This window comes from Cervus elaphus, chromosome 15 (assembly GCF_910594005.1).
Source record: "Cervus elaphus chromosome 15, mCerEla1.1, whole genome shotgun sequence".
In the NCBI taxonomy this organism is placed as follows: Eukaryota; Metazoa; Chordata; class Mammalia; order Artiodactyla; family Cervidae; genus Cervus; species Cervus elaphus.
In genome coordinates, this window is record NC_057829.1 from 84,356,229 (window position 1) to 84,372,816 (window position 16,588).

Here is a 16,588-nt window from a genome sequence, read left to right on the forward strand (position 1 = left end):
AGCACCCTTGGGGGTACTCTGTCCTCTGTGGGTTGGGGCAGTGGGCCTTTGGGATGGGGAGAGGCCTGGCTCAACTTCCGAGTCCCTGCTTGGGCACAGTGCATGGGTCTGTCCGATAGCTGGTGAGCAGAGTACTGAGTCTGAAGCTCTGGGTCTGTACTCACCCCATGAACAACTTCGTTCCCGAGGGAGCATGACACTAAACAGCAAATAAAAACATCAGGAGAGGTGAGAGAGAGAGAGAGAGAGCAGTAGAAGAAAAAAAAACCTTATATCTTAGTGCCTTTAATGGCACTTTTTATGTACTTTGTGAACAAGGGAGTCTACATTTTTATTTTATCCTGAGCCCTGCAAATTATGTTGCAGAGCCCTGGTTCATCCACTGTCCTTCAGCCCCTCGTGGGCTCACTTCTCTCCTTGATGGATCCCCATGTCTCAGGCAAGTCTTAGCTGCTGACATCCCCCTGAACTCTATGGTCTACTTTGCTGTTCCTTAGGAAGCACGCAAGTTCAGTGGCACTGCTCCTTACTGTGATTGGGGTACGTGCCCTTTTCCTCCCATTGCATATTTTTTAAAGAAAATGAAAGGTTAGCATAACTGCTTCCAGAAGACCACATTGAATCACTTAGTTGAGTCTCAACCAGTTCCTGCAACATCAGCCTTTGAAGCAAACTTCATCGGACACATAGGACCAGCCCGTGAGCCTCAGCCCTTTAGAAATGCATGTGCTGGGCAGCTGGTGGACATGGTGGCTTCTGCAGATTCAGCAACAAAAATATTTTTGTAACAGGAGCACTTCATACTCTGCGAGGAAGAGAAAGAAGTTGTTGGCTTGCGTCATGAGGTTAAAAAAAAAGTTGCCAATTTTTCTTTTCGTTTTATTGGTTTGTTTTATGGCCCTTCCTTCCAAGCTTTGGGGAATGAGGTTGCAATGAGAGGAGCGCTCAAGGGCTTTTAGGCAAAACCCAGGGTGGCCAGAAGCTGAAATGTTGATGGATCATTGTTTTGAGGTCTGCTCTCATGATTACTGGCTGAGCCAGTGTATGGAGAATTCCAGGAATCCCCTTTCCTCTTGGGCTGTGAGAGTCTGCAGGAATCATCTGATCCCTTTGGGGAGTCGTATGAGAAGAGATTTATTAAGGGCTCTGAGGCTTGTTTTGATCTCACCAATTTAACCATTGGCTGCTAATAGGTTTTTTGGCAATCTACCAGGTCTTCTGGAAAGATCCCTAATTGTCAGAGCTGGGGTGACCTTGGATATCACCAGGCTCAACTCCCTTTTTTTAAAAGTGATCAAACTGAAACCCAGAGAAGTCTGTCAAGTGACCCAAGGTCAGAATGAGTTAATACCGATGTATTGCGCTCCCAGTCTATCTGGGGGCCCACAGACTGCCTCCACGCCCAGCCCGGGCTTGGCTGAGTGTAACTTGGGCCCCCGCTGGGAGAAGCAGCATGGCCTGGGTCCTCACCTGAGGATGCGTGGCCTCAGCTTCCTGTCTCGCCTCTGTTCTGACTTCCTTTCAGCTCTCCCCCGGCCCTGTTGTGTGTCTCCCGCTCTGTGACAAGGTCTGGCACTAGCAGCTCTTCTCTGGTGCATCTGGGCAGTGGGTTGAGGGAACTGGTGAGAACACCTGCCATCTCAGTATCACTGCCATCAACCATGGGACCATTGGTCCCCTGGTGTGTAGACCAGGTTCGATGCCTGTCCCATCTGCCTGTTGACTTAAATAACAGTCACAACCTAGAAGTTGAGACTTACATTTTATTGAGTGGGAATTTTTAGGACTTCAGTCCAGGGAGACAGCATCTCAAGTGACCCTGAGGAAACTGCTTGGAGGAGGAGAGGGGAAGAGCCAGATTATATGGAAGTTTTCCAACAGAAGGCAGGTAGTCTTACTTATGAAACCAGTCAGCCCTAAGGAAAATCAACTCTGAGTATCATTGGAAGGACTGATGCTGAAGCTGAAGCTCCAACACTTTGGCTGCCTGATGTGAAGAGCTGACTCATTGGAAAAGACCCTGATGCTGGGAAAGGTTGAGGGCAGGAGGAGAAGGGAGCAGTAGAGGATGAGATGGTTAGATAACATTGCTGACTTAATGGACATGAATTTCCGGGAGATGGTGGAGGACAGAGGAGCCTGGTAGTCCATGAGGTCACAAAGGGTCTGGCACAGCTTAGCAACTAAACAGCAAAGTCTTCACATCAAAAGATTGTTGTTAGTAAAAGCAAACCATATACCCCAAGTTAGGGAATTTAGTGCCTTTTTTATGTATGGGATGATGTAGGAGTCTGGGTCCACTGAAATCATTCCTTTCTTACTCATCTCTGCCATCCTGGGTGTTTCCTGTGCGTTTTCATATCGTGAGCAGCCTTGGGGCTCACCGTAAGGAGTGGCTGCAGTCTGACGGCTGGTAATCTCCTTCCTGAGTGCCCTTAGGGTTCACTAGCTCATGTTGCAGGGCTGCAACTGCTGATGACTGTGGCATCCTTGTTTACTGATACGGCAGGAAATACTTCATTTCTCATGCCCTCAGGACAGAGCATGAGGCATGTGGGGCATGCAGACAAGGCGGAAGTTTGTCTACAAGCCACTCGTATCTCCCACTGACTGCCCTGGTGATTTGTGATCATTGCTTTCCTCTGAAACAATGCTTTCCTTTCCTTCTCCTCTTCCTCCCTCCACTCCCCAAAAATCTGCCTGAAGGAATACATACTTACAACCCTTTTGAGACATGTATTAGGATCACCACTGTAAAAGGAACCATTTTTCCCTAAGCTTCAGTGGACGCTGATGGTGATCCACCACAAAGCCCTCCTCCATCTTGCTGGCACAGCCCTGAGTTTGTTTTTGGTCCACTCCTGACTGCCCCCGCCTTCCCTAGCACCTAACTCAGTCACATCCTGAGGGGCTAAGGCAGCTTCGGGGGCCATGATCACCCCAGCCCCCACCAGAGGATGGTTAAGGGTATCCTTGTGACCAGACAGTGGCTGACGACCCCCAGGGAAGAATGGAATGTGCTGGGCCCTTCTGGACTCTCAGCCCTTCTGAAGAGACAGACAAGGGAGCGAAGAGCCTATTACTTCCAGTTGGTGTTGTCACATCTTCATGTCCTGCCTGGAATGATGGTGGCCCTCTTGTGGCCATGAGAACAGGCTGCCGTTGATGAGATGGAAGGAAGGAGCTGCTTCTTTGCCCTTGAGCCTTGGAAGTGATCAGCCCTCCCGCTGCTCTGCCCTTGAGCAGGTGGATGTTTATTTTATTTGCATTGGTTTTTCTCTGACTTGCAGCTGAAAAAAAAACCACCCTAATTAATGCACTCAAATAATTTTTAGTTTTGATCTATATTTAGCTCTTACGGAAGGTTCTCTGCTGAGTTGCCCTTGGGGAGGGAGATGGATTTTAGCTCTTTTTATTGCTGTGTGTCCTGACGATTTGTGTGTCTACCCACCCGTCAGACAGTGATCCTGGAGGGCATGGGTGGATTTCATTGATCTTTTGTGATCTCTGTGCCGGGTGAATACTTGTTGAGAAGGTTCTCTCTCGTGTAGGCATTATTTCACGGGAGAGGTACTGCCAGGCCTGCTGGTTGTGGTTCATTTGTTTGTTGTCATCTAAATGAATGGTTAGAGCCTTCTTTAATCATGCTATGTATGTTTTAGCAGTAAAACATGCCTTTAGCAGTAAATCTATCACACTGTTCATATCCTGCCTACGGCTTATCGTTAGTGACTTAACATGGACATTGTGCGTCTGGAGTCCATACGCAAGACTCTGACACCCCCGTCTGGGCTGTTTCTCCGTCGACCTGGGTGGCATGGCCGATGACCCGGGGGATCCGTGTTGCCTTCCAGCCCCTATTGCTGACTCTGCTGCGGGGCTGGCATTTAGCACAAGTGAGTCACTTACAGGCTGAGGGCCACGTGCCTTTCAGCTTAGACTTCCTGCCTCTCCCACTGACCTCCCAGCCTCCTCCTTCTCATGAACAAGAGCGTGGCCTTGAGGACAGGCAGTATGATGGACTCACTTTGGGATGCCCCTCTTGCTGGAGGGGTTGGGATAACATGAGTCTCTCCTGGTGAGGTGCAAGGGCTCCTGCTCGGCTCTGGTCCGGAGCCTCGGGGTTGAGCTTTTGCCACTATGAGCTCTCCACCCCTGCTTTGCTGTGTGCTTGAGTGCATTTCACCTCCCCCTCCCCCCCAACGGCTGGAGAACCTGAAGATGAGGAACAGGAGCTGTACGTCTGCTCTGTTCTTCCTCCTCCCCCCCTGCTCCTCCCGCCTGCCAAGCAGAGGATGAATGTCGGCGGGTTTTCTTCATAGGTGCCCTGCGAGGCTCCAGCGAGGTGAGGAGATGTGGGCAGCGGCTGTCAGAAGCCAGGCTGGCATCTCCAAGATGGCCTGTGGCTGGGCCACTGCAGAGGGAGGCTCAGACAGAGTGTCTGCCGCCAGGAGCCGGGAGACAGCTTTGATGTGGGCAGTGTGGGAATTAGCCTGTGGACTGCAGCGCAGGGTTAAACCAGGAATTGGGAGGGGGTTGAGGGAGGTGGGCCTGGGGTTTTACCATCCCTAGGTCAAGGCTGAGGCATGTCTTGGTGCTTCCCACTGTATCTGCATTGCATCTTCCCCAGGTCCCCCCATGGAGTGTGTGTCTAGACAGCTAAGGAATAAAATGCTCAATTACCAAATAGGAATTTGGCCAGCAGAGGTATCGCTACATCAAGCAGACAGGCCCGAGATGAGGAGAGAGGCTGAGAATGAGCCCCTCTTGTATCTAAAACAGGCTGGAGAGCCTGGAGCTCACAGGGCCAGCCGGCACCTGCAGAGAGCAGAGGCCAAATAGCCCACGAGAGGCATTTTGACCTCCTGAAGGGCTGTAAATCTGGCCTGGCCCACATCTCCAACCCCTGTCACTCCCTTGCAAAGATTTAGGCCTACAATTAGAATTCAGATTAACACTGACAAGGAGCGAAGCTCTAAGAGGTGGGAAGCCTGTTCTCTCACTTAGCCAGGCTGCTTGCGAGCTGTGAGGAGTCAATTCGGCTCTGAGCCTCAGTTTCCACATCTGTAAAATGGGGAGAAATATGCACTAACTGCCAAGGCAGTTGTGAAAAAGGGCTTTGTCACCTGGGGGGTAAAAGACCATTCCTTCCACATCAGTCCAAGCTTCATAGTCTAAGAATCCCCCTTGAGATATGTCCACTTGCTTATTTCTGTCCTATGATTGTCCCTTAGAATCTAGGAGATGTTGCTGTGAATAAAAATTAAACAAGGTGACACTCAGTGCTGCCACTGCTGCAGGTTTGGCTCAATGACCGCTTGTGAGCTGAATTTCTTCCCCTTGTGTTGAAGTGACGAGTGGTCCCTGGGGAGACTCTGGGCTTGTATTGCTGGTGTCCACCGGTCCCAGCCTGTATGGTCATTCTAGTGAGTGACTTTACTGCCCTGGAGCCCAGCTGGTACATGGGGTCCTCTGGGCCCTGTTCCTGGCTGCCGGCCTGGTCCTCTGCAGGGAACGCAGCTGACCTGATCCGTATGTGGGCCCTCGATTCTCTCCTTCCTCCTGGGGCTCTGTCCTCTATCCGTACGGCTTCTGCTCCCCACAGCATCACCTACTTTCCTCGGCCCTGGGTCTGAGCTCAGACTTGGAGACCCAGAACTTGGAGAAGTTCCAGGGAGCGCTGTCTTCAGGCTCCTCTTCCTTAGAAACCCACTGTGATGTGGCCCCCTGGGTCTGGCCCCCTTTCCTAGGGGTGGAGGTAAAGGGACACGGTTGGAAGATGAGTGGATGCTAATTAAGACTCCACAGTGAGTCCTCCCATGTAACTTTCTGATGTGGTTCCCGGCTTGCTGCTGCACTGATGTGGTCTGGGCCCACCTTCTGTGTTTGAACTTGACCTCTCGCCTTGAAATTGGTGAAAAGCAACTGGAGAACCCAGCCCAGGAGCCATGGCCACTGTGTCTAGCCCTCCAGCCCAGCCCTGAAGGCTGTCCCTGGGTCCCAAAGGAGGGGCAGTGTTGCCCGGCAGACCTCCCCCAGGGTGGCAGAGTGCTCATCACCGGCTCTGACTCCTGTCCACTCACCCCCTGCGGCTGTTGGATGAAGTCATCCCCCTGGCAGAGGCAGCTGGCACGGGCCCAGGGTAAACAGGCCCTGCTGAGCTCACTGGCTCACTTCTAGATGAGCTCGGGAGTGGGGCCTTGCAGGCCTGCCCCGCTCCAGAGCAGGTCCATGCACTGCAGCCTCGGGGGGCCACAAGGGCACAGTGTCACTGTCAGGGCAGACCTGTGCCCGCAGCCTCCTCCAGGGGGGCGGGCGGTGAGGGCTGGGAGACGTGAACTACTCTGTGGGAGCTTAGTTGTTGGGGTCTCCCCCACTGAGTCTGCACAGACCCTGACGTTAATCACAGTAACACACCTGATGCTTACATGCCCCAATTACATGATGTTTCACTGACAGGTGCCATTCACAGAGCTATTCAGTTCCCAAGTTGCTGAATTCTCACATCAAACCGATGAGATCAGTGAACCGCATTATTCCCATTTTCCAGGTCAGAACACCGAGGACCAGAATGGTTGTATCCGGCCAGAATCTAATCAGGCCGCTTGGTCTGAGCTCTGGACTGTGGCGCTCTTCTAGGCCTCTTGGTGTCTGTGATCTGAGGGGCATCATTTTTCACGTGTGTGTGTCTGTGTGTGTGTGTGTGTGTTACTCACCCAGTCGTGTCTCTTTGCGACTCCATGGACTGCAGCCTTCAAGGCTTCTCTGTCCATGCAATTCTCCAGGCCAAGAATACCGGAGTGAGTTGCCATTCCCTTCACCAGCGGATCTTCCCAATTCAGGGATTGAACCCAGGTCCCCTGCACTGCAGGCAGATTCTTTACCATCTGAACCATGCAAGGGAAGCCCTTGAGTTTTCTGATCCAACATGTTCCTGACCAGCATCTTCCTTATTTGGGGTCAGACAGGGTCTTTGTGGCTCAGTACCTTTGTAGTGGATGAGAGTCTGGGTTCAGTGTTGTAGTTTTAAGCCCCTGGCCTATCTCAAGTCACCCAGTTGCTTGGCACCTCAGTTTCTTCATCTGTTAAATGGGCCCAGTGACCTCCCCATCTTATCAGCTGGTTTCTGCTCTGTTCCTGGCAGAGGCAATGCTGCAATCACCGCTGGTTTCCACCCACCGCGCCCTCCCAGCCTCCTCTCCTCTTTCCTGCTTTATCGAGGCAGACAAACACAAGGACTCTTACGTTGCAATTAGTATGAGGCCTGGGCCAGGTCTTTGCTTTCTGGGCTGGTCCCCGTTGCTTGGAGCAGCTGCTCATTTTGACTCAGGAAGCAAATGCGAGAGGGACTCGGAGGTTTGCCTGGCTCCGGGAAGGAAGGGAGGGAGGAGAGCTTAGAGCTCTCCGGGACAGAAGCCCCGCGCTCCTCAGCCCTTGTGACTCGAGCTGGCTTTGTTTTGTCCTGTTTTGGTTGGAAGAGTAGTTTGGGGCTCCTGACTCTACTGGCCTTCACAGGTCACTGGGGACCAGGCAGGCTTTGTTGGATTAATCAGCCCCCCTGGGGCGGGGGAAGCAGAGATGGTGGTGGACTTTACCAGGAGAGGAGAGAGCCCGCCTCTTGGGTCTTGGTGTCCAGTGGCCCTGGATGCCTTGCTGTCCCCAACCCCACCTCTGCCCATCACCAGAATTAGCACAGAGATGCCCCGGATGGAGTCAGGGGAGCTCCAAGCCCTCAGAGCTCCTGATTCTTCAAGACCTAGAAGGGACGTGCCTACAATAAGAGGGGGCCAATCCACTCTTCCCCTCCCCTGGGGATGTGGCCTCTAGATCCTTCCTTGGGACTTCGCTGTCTACCACGCCTGCGGTCAGGCTTGCCCCAATCCTATACTCGTCCCCCTCTGTCTCTTGGCCTCAAGGTTTCAGAGCAAGTCTGGCTGACAGGTTGAAGATATGCTGATACCCTGAGCTGGCTGGCCTCCAGTATCCATCCCACGTCTTTCCTGGCGTGCGGCGGCAGTGTGCACTTGATCTGCCCTGATTATCTTGGGTGGGAGGGACGTTAGTCCTCAGCTGGGAAGGGAGGTCACGCCTGACCTTGGTTTCCTGCAAGGCCTGGTGAATACGAGCGGCCCCCGTGCCTGGCATTCCGTGACATCTGTGTGTTTACCCGTTTTGTTCACTTAACCCAACGCAGCAACGCCAACCTTGTGTTTCCAGGGAAAGCTGCCCGTGCTACTGCTTGGCCGCTCCTCGGAGCTGCGGCCGGGAGAGTTCGTGGTCGCCATCGGAAGCCCGTTTTCCCTTCAAAACACAGTCACCACGGGGATCGTCAGCACCACCCAGCGCGGTGGCAAGGAACTGGGGCTCCGGAACTCGGACATGGACTACATCCAGACAGATGCCATCATCAACGTGAGCCCGTCTGCCACAGGGTCGGGCTGCAGTTGGGAAGCTGGGCTGGCCTCAGGAACCAGGGTGGAGTCAAGATCCTCCTGGTGCTTCCAAGGGGGCCCTTTTGAACCCCTAAAGCAGATGAGGCAGAAGGGCTGGTCCTCAGCCTTTTGGCAGTCTCCAGGGACTCCTGTGACGGGCACTTGAGATTTGCCCAAGTCTGCAGCCCGGAGGAGTTCTCCATCCCCCCGCTGCCCTGCCCCAGGGTCAGCCACCCCTGGCTTGAGCCGCCTGTGCAATCTTGTGGAAGGAGGGATGCTCAGCTTTGCATAGGCTCTGCAGCCCCTAGAGGTGTTTCTGCTGTATGTGGGGGGAGAGTCTGAGCACCAGGCCAACCCATTCGATGTCCAGTGAGGTCAGGGATTGTCCCACACAATCTCATTGGTGGAATCTTAATTTTAAGTCACATTTTTCCACTTCAGCTGTTTCCCTTTAGGATTGACGTTTCTCAAAAAGCATTTTCCCCTCCATCTGTCTAATAAATAAGAAACACAGCGTGTTTTGTGCACTCGCTGCTTCTAGTAGGCTTTATTCCCAAACCTTCTTGTGATCTGCATGAAGTAATGGAAATAGAGCAAACCATGTGGATTTTCAGGCCCAGCAGCAAAGTAGGGGTCACATAGATGTGGAGGGGGATGGCGCAGATTTGAAAGACTGCGACATTGAGCAAGTGGGTAGCCAACTTATTGTCAAGAGAGGGAAAATGTGTCAGGTGTTTTGGGAATTTGATGTTGGCCTCTGGGCTTTGGAGAAAAAAAAATCAATATATAAATATCCCATTTATGGTACATTTAAAACTCTCTGAAAATTGTTAAGGTCCTTTGTTTTGCCAGCAAAATATTAGGCAGACAGGAAGAAATCTCAGGAAAGAATTTGCACTCAGGGGCCTGCCAGGCAGGGAGGTAGATTGGACCATGTAATGATATAAACTCATAACCTTTTAATTTTTGCTTATTTTCAGTATGGAAACTCCGGAGGTCCATTAGTAAACCTGGTAAGGCTTTCAAAAAATCTATCTACGTGTCTTTTTTTTTCCTCCCCCTTTTGATTTCTTTTCAAAGCATATTATCTAATCCTTTTAAATTGAAATCTGTGACCGTACTGTACCTTGCAAACGTCTCTTCTTATCTTTTCTGGAAAGAGTAAGGCATGCTGGTGTTTGGCTTGGAAATGCTATGCCAGCGGACATGCCTGTGTCTCCACGTTACAAGTAAAGGCATTGGAATTCAGGTCTGATCCAGGAGCAGTTAAAGGAGCCAGTCTTTATTTTGAAAGTGTCAGCAGTTCTGGCCTGCCCCCCAGCTGCCTAAGGAGCTGGCTTGGCTCATCCACAGGCTTTGTCTTGGGCAGGAGCCTCCCTTAAGACCTGGCTTGGTTACCCCACTCACACAGATGTCACCTAAGTTTGTATTTTATTTAAGCATGAAAAGGGAAGCCTTTGAATCAGATCCTCAGAGCCAGGATGCAGCCCAGAGTCCCCTATCCCCACCCTCATTTACAGGTGATGAAATCTAAGCTGCCTTGTTTAGCAAAGCGCAGGATGGCAGTACCTCCTGGATGGTCCCTCGGAGTCGGGGGTCTGAATTCTCAGTGCTAAGGGAAGCGTGCAAATAGTGACTACCCTCTCCTGGCAGTTTTCCCCTCTAAGCCCGAGTTGGACAACCTTTGAGAACAGTGTTCAAAATAATGGTTGGATGGCACAAGGCGAGCCTGTTATTCCAAGATGGTTTCCTATGGTGTGGTGTTCACCAAACTGTGAATTTATCTTGAATGGAAGTACACACACTGGCTTCCTCCATGATTTAAAGCTGGTTTGCAACAAGCAGAGGAAATGAGATGTGATTGTGAGATTCCGCCTCTCCCAGAGCCCCGAGGCTGCTCGGAGATGAGGGTTTGTTTTCCTGGTGATGAAGTCTGTCCGCCCTGAGCACTAGATGGTTCCTCCCTGATGTCAGCAGGAGGAATCTTAAGATTCCTGGAAATGGGAGAAGCAGGAAGGTGTGGATAGCCACCTAGAGGTCTCTGAGGTTTTTTGTTTTGTTTTTTTAACTTTTATTTTATCTTGGAGTATCGCTGATTAACAATGCTATGATAGTTTCAGGTGGATAGCAGAGGGACTCAGCCAAACAGACACACGTATCTGTTCTCCCCCAAAGTCCCCTCCCGTCCCAGCTGCCACAGAACATTGAGCAGAGTTCCCTGTGCTATATATAGCAGGACTCTGGGGCTTTTGGACACGTATTCCCGCCCAAGGAGCACTTGTGCATTTTGAAACTTTCTGATGCTGCGCTTTCACTGTGCTGATCGCTCAGTCCTGAGTCCCGTGGGTGCTGGTTCTTCCATTGCTCAGCTCAGCGGAACGCTGCACATGAGGCAGGCCTCTCGCTCTGTGACCCAGAAGCCCCTTCCGTCTGGCTGCCCCCACCCCAGTCGTGTCTCTGAAGAAGCGCCAAGACGCCTTCCATGCAAATTCTCCACTCTTTCTCGGTGGCTACCTTCAGGTGAACCTTCCTGGATTCAGCAAGCTATTTGCCTTCTGCTTTTCAGGATGGCGAAGTGATTGGAATTAACACACTGAAAGTGACAGCTGGAATCTCCTTCGCAATTCCTTCTGATAAGATTAAAAAGTTCCTAACGGAATCCCACGATCGACAAGCCAAAGGTAAAGCAAGCGCCCCCGGCAGCCCACCAGAGATTCAGGCCTGGGGCTTGGCTACCCCTCGGAAACTGGGAGGTAGGGAAAATGACCCCTGAAGGTCAGCCACACTTTCCTATCAAGAAGGGAAAGGAATGCCTGTCATTAGGGCATCGATGTTTGACTGTTTTTTTTTGACCTATGATCATGCATGTTTCGTATGGTTCAATCTATTATGTACCAGGCATGATCTTGGGTGATTTCTGTACATCATTTCACTGCATTATTCATCATGTCATTTAATTCCTTTGCCTGATCAGGTGGGACTTAATCCCATTTCACTGATGAGAAACTGAGATTCAAGGAGCTCATTCAGTCCACAAATGTTTAGTGACTCTTCTGCCCAACATCAGGCTGGGGGTTTGAAGCTCAACAGGGTCCCTGTCAGATGTGCTGTTTACCTTCTAGCTGGGGGCGAGAGGAGGCAGGTAGGGTCCCAATCAGGATTTGAACCACAAGCTGAGAGCATCCCTGTATGGCCCTGACTTTACACGACAAACTGGGGGGATGGAACCCCACTGCTCCTGGTGTCCCTGGCACAGCTGCCAACTGGGCTGACCTCCTGCTTCCTTCTGTGGTCCCACCAGGCAAAGCCATCACCAAGAAGAAGTATATCGGCATCCGAATGATGTCACTCACACCCAGGTTGGTAACGGGACGTCTGTTCTGTCTCTGTCTTAAATTCACTTATTTAAGTTCAAATATTTATTTGTTTACAATCAGATATTTAATTTATGTGGCTGTGCCAGGTCTCAGCTGTGGCACGTGGGATCTTTTAGTTGTGACACGTGAACTCTTAGTTACCACGTGTGGGATCTAGTTCCCTGAGCAGGGATCGAACCCCGGGCCCCCTGCATTGGGAGCTCTGAGTCTTAGCCCCTGGGCCACCAGGGATGTCCCTGTATCTTAAATTTAAAACAGACTAACTTCAGAGGACTCTCACGGACACCCCAAAAAGAGAAATCTTATTCTGCCTCGAGACAGCTCCGTTTCTGGTTTAAGTACCATTAGGAAAGAGAGGAGGGGTCATTAGCCTGGACCTCATGTGGGCTTCCCTGGAGGCTCAGACTGCCTGCAATGTGTCTGCCTGCAATGCAGGAGACCTGGGTTCCATCCCTGGACTGGGACGATCCCCTGGAGGAGGAAATGGCAACCCACTCCAGTACTCTTGCCTGCAAAATTTCCATGGACTAAGGAGCCTGGTAGGCTACAGTCCATGGGGGTCACAAAGAGTTGGACACAGCTGAGCGACTTCACTTTCTTTCATGCTGTTTTATTCTTCATGTTTGTTTTTGGGGTTTTGAGCAGATCCTTCCTTCTGAAAGATTCTGCTTTTCTTTGAAAGAAAGAAAAGAAAGTGAACTGAACTCTGGGTCTCCCGAATTGCAGGCAGACGCTTTACTGTCTGAGCCACCGGGAAAGCCCACGCTTTTCTTTGAAGGCAGGCCTGATGAGCCCGGGTGTCGGTCATTGCCCCCCGCCCCCCACCTCCACGCCTTCCTCTCCCCACCTGGTCTGTTGAAACCCACATTCCAGGAGTGCCCTAAGCCCCTCCCGCAGCGCCCCAGAGCGCCCAGCCTTTCCTTAGCTCTGCCGCCTGTGGGCTGGGGCTCCTGGAATGCCAGGCAGGCCGGCATGACTGATGGGCTTGTTTTCCCCGAGCTGGTGAAAGTTGCGGTATGTGGCTGCCAGACGCATGACATACTGGTGTTTGAACCTTGATGAAAAAACCTGGTGTGATTGTAGGCGTCTTGGTACCTAAGGGCCTGGTTGAAACTCTTGGAAGTTAAGTCGGCAAAGAGCAGAACCTGTTGATATAAATACTAATATCTTAATTACTGTAATTAACTGGCTATTAATTAATTGTGAACACACGACTGTTAGTTTAGACACGTGTGATCAATGGTGGTGCCTTTCTTAGCTGGCTTGCCAAGACTGAAATGTGCATCAGGGCTTGTCTTGGAACTCTGAGAGATGGACGCCTGGGGGATGTAGGGAAGGAATGTGGGCCTGGGGATCCCGCTTCCTGGGTTCCTGTCCCAGCTCTACTATTTCCTGGCTTGTGACCTTGGGATGACTTGAGCCCTGAGTGCCTCAATTTCCTCCTCTCTGGGATCAGGATAACCGGGCAGGCTTGTTGGTGTGTGGTGAGCACTGAGCGATTTTTAATATGTGTCAAAGCTGGGGTGAATGGGTGATGGCAGTGGTCACTAGCCACAGGGACCCTACCCACTATTTTTCACGTGCTTGCTCAATGCCGGGCATGGGAGATGAGATCATGTGGTCCTCACGACAAGCCCACGGCACTGTGCCTGTTTAACAGATGAGAAAAGCAAGGCGCAGAGAGGTTAAGCAACTGCCTAAGATCACACAGTCAGGAAGGGGCAGAGCTGGGGTTCTAAAGCAGGCCAGCCATTACACTGTCCTGACTTCTTAAGTGGTGGTGGTTGTTGTGTGTGTCCGACTCTTTGTGACCCCATGGACCGCAACATGCCAGGCTCTTAAGTGGTTAGCCACTCTCAGTTAATTAATAAAAATGATAATGCTAAAACATTTCTTTTGCTGTCATCCGGTAAATCTTTGACTCTAGGAAGTAAGCAATTTGCAGCAGAATCAGAATCCCTGGGGGGGCACTCCCCTGGTGGTCCAGTGGCTAAGACTCTGTACTCCCTCCCAGTGTAAGGGGCCCAGATTCGATCCCTGGTCGGGGAACTGGATCCCACTTGGTGCAGCTAAATATCCTGCATGCCACAACGAAGATCTGGCTCAGCCAAATAAATAAAGCAAGAAACAGTTAAAAATAATAATAAAAAGGGAACTTTAATATTTAAAAAAAACTGATTTTTTTACATTGGAATTTTACATTAGAATCAAGGATGGAGGAGAAGCCAAGTGGAGCCCCATTGTTCTTAATGGTTAATCCAGGTGTTCTTTCTCCCAAGCAGCAAAGCCAAAGAGTTGAAGGATCGCCACCGAGACTTCCCCGATGTGCTTTCAGGAGCGTATATCATTGAAGTAATTCCTGATACCCCTGCAGAAGCGTGAGTTAGAATTCTTCTCCGTTTTCCTGATAATCGTGTGTTTCCTGGAGGTAGGGGGCAGGGGACTGTGCTTTTCGTCTCCCCTCAGGTGACCGTGAGGACCCTTGACAGAATGGTCCAACATCTGTGTCCATTCTGCTGGTCAGGGCCTCCGACCTGGCTCAGCTCAGGGCTCGTTGGCAGAAGGGTGCTTCCTGGCTAGAAGTCCTCTTCAGAAGGGAATCAGATGGACTTGTGAGGAGTCTCTGGGACAGACCTGGCTGGGGAAAGAGGGTTGGAAGAACAGTGTCTCTGAGACCTCAGGCAGTGATCCTGGCCTAGGCTGCTAGAGGCATCTCTTCCTGAGGCTAGAGGCATCTTTTCCTGAGGCCTTCTCTAATTGTGCCTGTTACCAGTCAGGCCATATTTATCCACACCTCTAGAAAAATAACACAGGGAACATCAAAGTAACATGGAAAGAAGTTGCTCAACCCGCAATCAGGTGTATTACCTGTGAAAGTTTTAGTCGCTCGGTTGAGTCAGACTCTTTGCAACCCCATAGACTGTGTGGACATAATATCCACGGAGACGTGCTAGACCAGGGAGTGGCCAGCAGACTGTTTCCCAGGGGCCAGATCTGGTCTGCTGCCTGCTTTGGGGTTAAGATTAGATTTTCCATTTTTATTTATTTATTTTTGTTTTAAAATTAATTTATTTTTTATTGAAGGATAATTGCTTTACAGAAAGATTTTGCATTTTTAAATGGTCGAAATAATTAAGAACAGTATTTTAGGACACTTAAAAATCATACGAAATTCAAGCTTCGGTGTTATGTAAATGAAATCTTACTGGGGCACGGCCATGCCCGGCAGGTTATACATTGTTTGTGGTGGCTTTTGGACTCCCATGGAAGAGTTGGGTTCTTGTGATGGGGACCATCTGGCCTGCAAAGACTGAAATATTTCCTCTCTGACCATTTACCAAAAAACTTTGCTGACCCCTGTCCTAGACCACTAAGGAGCGTAACAGCTTGTTTGATGCTGTCACACACAAGAGTTAAGGTTACAGCAGCAATAACAAAGCGGGTGCCTCACAGTGGAACCGTACCTGGAGGTCCTGCTCTCAGAGTTGTAATACCCACGACAAGCAAGCTGGCCACCAGGTCGCTGGCGTGTCCTCACTTCCGCTGGGGTTAGCCTGTGATAAGATCATACAAGTGCTAGCACACGTTTCTGCAGTGGACATGATCGCTAATGTGGCCTAAAAACCCCAAAAGGCAATTAATGCAACCCATTGGTGGTTTAAGCCATTCTCACATAAGTTAACTACCATCCCATCCTCTTTGCTCTGGGCTCTTGGGTCCTAAACTGTGCCTCTGTAGATGTAAAGTTGCTCCCCTATCCTGGCAGCTACACCAGGAGAAATGGAAACAGTGCAATCACATTTCCCTTTGTGTTGCAGTGGGGGGCTCAAGGAAAATGATGTCATCATCAGCATCAATGGACAGTCGGTGGTCTCTGCCAATGACGTCAGCGATGTCATTAAGAAGGAAAGCACCCTGAACATGGTTGTCCGCCGGGGCAACGAAGACATTATGATCACCGTGATTCCCGAAGAAATTGACCCGTAGGCAGAGGCATGAGCTGGACTCCATGTTTCCCTCAGAGACTCTCCGGTGGACGATGCTCAGTGACTCTGGGGCTGGTGGCACCGGATGCCCAAGACTTGACTGCCATGTTGCTTGTTCCGCAGAAACACTGGCCAGCAGAACCCTTCTTGATAGTTCGCAGGCAAAAGCCAATGTAAAACGTTGTAGACCCGCAGGCAGAAGCGCTCCCTTCTGTATCCTATGTACGCAGTGTGCTTTTTCTTGCCAGCTTGGACCGTCCCTGCTCGGACAGCCAGCATTTGTCTTCTCCTTTAACCGAGTCACCATCTTAGTCCAGCTAAAGCTGTTGCTGTAACGCATAGATAAGAGGAAGGTCCCACGGGAGCCAGGATGGTACCAGGCGTGCTTATGCTTTCTTCCGAGTCAGCACCCAGAGGAGGGAGATGCTGAGACAACGGGAGGGTGAGCGCTGGCTTCCGGAATGGCCACGGTTGCCTCTTTTAGGAATCTCTTCAGAACTGGGAGCACAGTGACCTGGAGTTTGAGTTATTAAAATACTTGTTCATACCTTGCGTCCTGGCGTCCTTCTTTCCTGGGAATAGCTGGTTACAGTCTCTTTGAATCGATTATCGTGTCAACAGCCTGCTCTTTAAACCACGTTGTCTGTGAGGGTTGAGCTTGAGGTCTCACCAGTTATTTCAGAGTCATCCTGGGGGTTCACAAGCGCTGCGAACACTGGGCCTGGTCACCCCGGGTTCCTGAAGGAGGCTTGAAGTCAGTTGCCCTTGCATCTGGGGCTTTTCAAACTAAAAA

General features: G+C 50.8%; 1 protein-coding gene across 2 annotated transcripts in view; it reads left to right on the top strand.

The window, feature by feature from the left end:
- Nucleotides 1-16,342, top strand: part of HTRA1 (HtrA serine peptidase 1) — a 57,064-nt gene extending 40,722 nt beyond the window's left edge. Inside the window, exons 4-9 of one of the 2 annotated variants that reach the window (XM_043925103.1) lie at nucleotides 8,218-8,412; nucleotides 9,413-9,445; nucleotides 10,999-11,113; nucleotides 11,734-11,791; nucleotides 14,089-14,187; nucleotides 15,628-16,342. In XM_043925103.1, the coding sequence (XP_043781038.1) occupies nucleotides 8,218-8,412; nucleotides 9,413-9,445; nucleotides 10,999-11,113; nucleotides 11,734-11,791; nucleotides 14,089-14,187; nucleotides 15,628-15,796 (669 nt within the window). In that variant the 3' untranslated portion in view covers nucleotides 15,797-16,342. The remainder of the gene's footprint in view (nucleotides 1-8,217; nucleotides 8,413-9,412; nucleotides 9,446-10,998; nucleotides 11,114-11,733; nucleotides 11,792-14,088; nucleotides 14,188-15,627) is intronic. The other variant, XM_043925104.1, reaches the window with a different exon arrangement.
- Nucleotides 16,343-16,588: the final 246 nt, after the last annotated feature.